The sequence below is a fragment of the Bombina bombina genome, chromosome 6 (genome assembly GCF_027579735.1).
Source record: "Bombina bombina isolate aBomBom1 chromosome 6, aBomBom1.pri, whole genome shotgun sequence".
NCBI classification, from domain to species: Eukaryota; Metazoa; Chordata; class Amphibia; order Anura; family Bombinatoridae; genus Bombina; species Bombina bombina.
In genome coordinates this window covers 923,540,834-923,545,653 of record NC_069504.1, presented here as the reverse complement: position 1 = coordinate 923,545,653, position 4,820 = coordinate 923,540,834, and the positions used below count along the sequence as shown (strand labels likewise).

At 31.8% G+C, this 4,820-nt stretch overlaps 1 protein-coding gene across 1 annotated transcript; it reads left to right on the top strand.

Annotated features, from left to right (window-relative positions):
• The first annotated feature begins 1,357 nt into the window (after nucleotides 1-1,357).
• On the top strand, nucleotides 1,358-3,807 carry FOXI1 (forkhead box I1). The gene is made up of 2 exons (XM_053716171.1): nucleotides 1,358-1,972; nucleotides 2,431-3,807. Exons 1-2 carry the CDS (start codon nucleotides 1,399-1,401, stop codon nucleotides 2,973-2,975), a joined length of 1,119 nt encoding a protein of 372 aa, XP_053572146.1. The 5' UTR covers nucleotides 1,358-1,398; the 3' UTR covers nucleotides 2,976-3,807.
• The last annotated feature ends 1,013 nt before the right edge of the window (nucleotides 3,808-4,820 follow it).

Genomic DNA, 4,820 nt, shown 5'->3' with positions numbered 1-4,820 from the left:
GATTCATTGTTTTTTTTTAACTGCATCAGTGCATTCCTGTTTTTAAACTGCACATTATATTTTTTTATCCGTTATCTTGTTAAAAATAACAAGTACATTCTGATTCTTAAAGAGACATGAAAGCCATTTTTTTTTCTTGATTTAGAAAGAGCATATAATTGTAAACTTTCCAATTTACTTCTATTATCTAATTAGCTTCATTCCCTTGATATCCTTTGTTGAAAAAGCATAACTAAATAAGTTCAGTAGCTGCTGTTTGGGTGCCTCATGTGATTGGCTCACCCATGTGCATTACTATTTCTTCAACAAAGGATAGCTAAAGAATGAGCAAATTAAATACCAAAAGTAAAATGGAATGCATTCTCTATCTGAAACATGGAAGAAAAAAAAATTGGGTTTCATGTCCCTTTAAAATAGGTTTCTGTGCTTGGTTTTATAGTGATGCTGCAAGTCATTCTGTATCTCCTTTTTAACAATTCAATAATATTTTTACAGTTAACAATCCTTCACATAAGCTCTTAAAAATTGTCTAGTATGATATATTTTTTTTTGCTATTCAACACAGAGATTTAACATAAACGAGTTTTGGTGTAACGAGATTTTATGGTTTATAATGTGTGATTTTTTTTTAAGTTAGCCCGAAAAAATCGAAAGAAAAAATATTAAGACTCTTACAAGTTCAAATATGCCAGGCATATACTTGTATTGTTTGTATGCTGTTATTAAACAGGAATGAATGAATTAAAATAGGACTAAAGAAACCAGGGCATTTATGTGGAATTGAATAAAAATAAAACCATAGTAAATGTTTAACTTTTTATATGTTGCATTGATATAATCAGGTTTGACCGAGAAATTGCAGTGAGTATGCAGACAATTTGTTTGCATAGTTATGAAACAGTGTCAAATAAGATACACACTTCCAATAAACATAAAACCCCTTTGTCCTTAAGTTTTGCAAAACAGACCTCTTTTGTGCATACATTAACTAAATGTTTTATTGTGCTAAATCATTGTTTTCTTTATTTAGGAGCACACTCTACTCCTGTATATCATAAATGGAAAATTTAATTTTCTTCTGACACTGATTTTTACCTGGTTAGCTTACTCAAGAATTATAGTATTTTTTTTTTTTTTATTTTAAGTAAAAAAAAACAACAAACTATTCCATTCATGTAAAAGATAAACACTCATAAATTCTGGCTGGTGTACTGCCTGCATTCAAAAAAAGGCATATCAATTTCAAAATCTTCAGCCAGTCAGAGTGAAAACTGGGCGGAGCCATTTGAAATCTAAACAGAGACAGGTGTATAAGTAGTGGTGAGGTAGGGCACAGGTAATACACCTGTTTCAAGAAAGTCACTAGCACAGGTGCTTTTAGCTCTGTAGCTTTACAAGATGAGTGTATTTGATCAACAGACTCACTCTCCACCTCGCTGTGGCCCTCAGTTTCCAAATATTGGCCAGGAGCCTCCAGAGTTGAACATCTACTGTGAGAGCATCTTCCATCCACAGACAATGCCTAGTCCTCAACGACCTTCAAATTTTGAAAATGTGGACTATAGTACCACAGCTAATCCTTACTTGTGGCTGAATGGATCTTCTATTACTCCATCTTCATATCTGCCAGGCTCCAACTCTAGCCACTTCATGCCACAGTCTTATGGGATGCAAAGGCAGCTTCTGCCTAATATGCATGGCTTAGGAGGCTCTGATCTAGGCTGGCTTCCTATTCCTTCTCAAGAAGAACTTATGAAGCTGGTAAGACCACCATACTCCTACTCTGCGCTGATAGCAATGGCAATTCATGGGGCTCCAGATAAAAGACTGACACTCAGCCAGATCTACCAGTATGTGGCTGACAATTTCCCTTTTTACAACAAGAGCAAAGCTGGATGGCAAAATTCCATTCGACATAATCTGTCTCTTAATGACTGCTTCAAGAAGGTGCCAAGGGATGAAGATGATCCAGGTAAATGGCTATTACTTTATTTTACAAAAAAACTTTACATAAACTTTCTGTAAGCTAAATGTGTATTATAGTAATGAAAACTACAGACTATTTTACTCTCCTTTAATTTCTGAGGTTGTAACATGCAAATGCAGTTAAACAGGGTATAGGAAGTATGAGGAAAATTCCATGTTCTTTTTTTTTTTTTTTTTGATTGATATATTTTAATGTGATATGATCTCTAAAGAATATTTTTAAGCCCTGTTGTTTATTTTGTACTTGTAAAGAGCATAGGACTTTTTTTTTCTCTCACTTTTCATGAGCAGAAGAAAATGATTTCTTGTGATAAAAATCTTATTTAAATGTTTGTATTTTTGTAACTTAAAATGTAAGCCAGAAAAATCTACCTATGATAATTATTGAAAAATATAAAATATCTTACACTTCTTTATACTAAGAACAATTCTGTGTTTTTCCAGGAAAGGGAAATTACTGGACTCTGGATCCCAACTGTGAGAAGATGTTTGACAATGGAAACTTTCGCCGAAAGAGAAAAAGAAAGTCTGACACTAACCCTAATGGACAACTGAATTCTGAAAAGTCAGAGGGCAGCCCACTCAATGACAGTCTCAAGAATGCAGAGCATCAAGACATGTTGGAAAGTTCATCACCAGGAAGTGATGAGTCTTCTGAAAAAAGATCCTCTCCTCCCACTGTAACACCTTGCCTTAATAACTTTCTCTCCAGCATGACTTCCTTTGTTAACAGTACCAATTCAGTAAGTAGGTCAATGCCACTTGGACTTAATGAAACCTCTGATAAAATGGGACAGAACATGGTTGGTTTCAATACGTACTCTACACTTTCAAACATACCAAGTCATGGTGGGTCTGACTGGTCTACCACTGTATCCTCAAATCCTTTTGGCTACAGTAGCTCAATATTAAATCAGTTTAATCCTCATTTCTACAACAGTATCAGTACAAATAGTTCCATCTACAACAGAGAAGGTACAGAGGTATAAAAACAGTAATTAACCAACCAAATGGAATATATGTAGTTTAAAAAAAAAAAAAAAAAAAACATGCTTAAAACAATAATATAGACTGCAAGCAAACAACTAAAGTAGAATTTCAGTTCCATTCATAAAAAATGGTGCTTACATTTTCATTACACAAGATTACTGGTGGCTTAATAATGTCAATAAGTGTTGAGAGACTTGTGAACATTTAGCAGATTTTTATGCACTCTCCTTATTACACTGTTGAATAGAACCTGCTGAAATGTTTAATTCTATCAAATCTATTTAAGTATTAGGGCTGTTTATACACTCTAATTTATACTGTTTGTAGCACATTCATTAAATGTTTTAGTTGAAAAGATGTGTGTTATGTGAATCTTACGCTATGCAAATCCTTAAAACAACATTTTTTCCTGCAAATTGAGTAAGAACGCTGACATTTTTATATTTCTAAGGATGCATTTGTATTATTATTTAGAGCAAAGTTGTATATTTATACATGTTTACTTTTGTAAATAGTATGTAAATAAATGGGAATGGATTTGTATGGGGGTATATTTCATATGTTGCTTTTCATCTGATAGTGAACAGTTTTTTACTAAATCTGTCAGTTTTTAATTAACCAAAAAAGTTGAAATTTTTATGAAAAGAAATGCTTTTTTTTGTTTAAACTCAGACTTGACAGAAATGTGTCTTTTATTGCAGTAATATTTTGTATTTTCAGATTTCATTTTTAGAAATTCAGAATTATTGTTTGTGTAATTGTATATTACAAGAACATTCACTGTTGGGGGAAAACATGGGACATTTTGTAATAAAAAAAAAATTAATCTTACTGTTGTTTTTCTGTTTAATCAAATAACTTTATCTTACACAGTTGATTACATAGTGTTTTGTTTTTTTTTACGGGTCAAATAAATCTACCTAGTTTATCTGCACAATCTTGGTCCAATTGCTGAATATGCAATAAATCAACATTTGTATATTGCTATATACACATTCAGTACTAGATTTACATATGCATGGCCCTTGCACTATCTACTATCTATTATCTACAACATCTATCCTACAGCTATTCCATGTACATCCCTGGACATAATGTTAGTTTAAACATGTTTTACTATTAATTGCAAATAATCATATTTGTACTAAACATTTCACTAGCAATTGTGAATAGACTTTATTGTTCTTAAAGCGTGTTATACATGAGAGATTGGTCAGTGTTTAAAGGGAATAACAAAAAGGAGCCATATTTAAAGGGAAATTCAACAATAATCAAAATATAAAACTAATCCTGCACATGAAAAAGCATTGGTTTAATGCACTAAAAATGTTTTCTTTTTAACACCTAAAAAGTTCAAATCAAAACTGTTTAGATATTGAAATCATAAGGAAATGCATGCTTGTGCAAAACTAAGGACACGCCCACACCATAAAAGAAAAGTCGTTTTAGGAAAGAAAAGAATAAATGGATACCATTTAAAATAGAGAACAGAAATACTTTAAAATAATACTTTTAATAAATAATGACTATGGTTAAGATTATATGCATGAATTATGAAACTGAATATACATAAAAAAAACTTTAATCAATCAAAGAATGCTGAAAAATCATTATTATTTATAGTAATAAGTAGATACTTATATGTATAGTAAAAGTGAAGAGCACCAATAATTTTCAGTTGTGACAGTAAGTGTATTGACAACTAGAAAACTTTATGCGTCTTGTGCCTAGAAGGCCTACATAGTGTTCCAAAACAATGGTGTTCTGCCACATTTTAAGATTAAGTAAACAGTTAGTTGTTTATATGCACATCTGCTTTGTTATTTCCTTAAAATAAACAATGC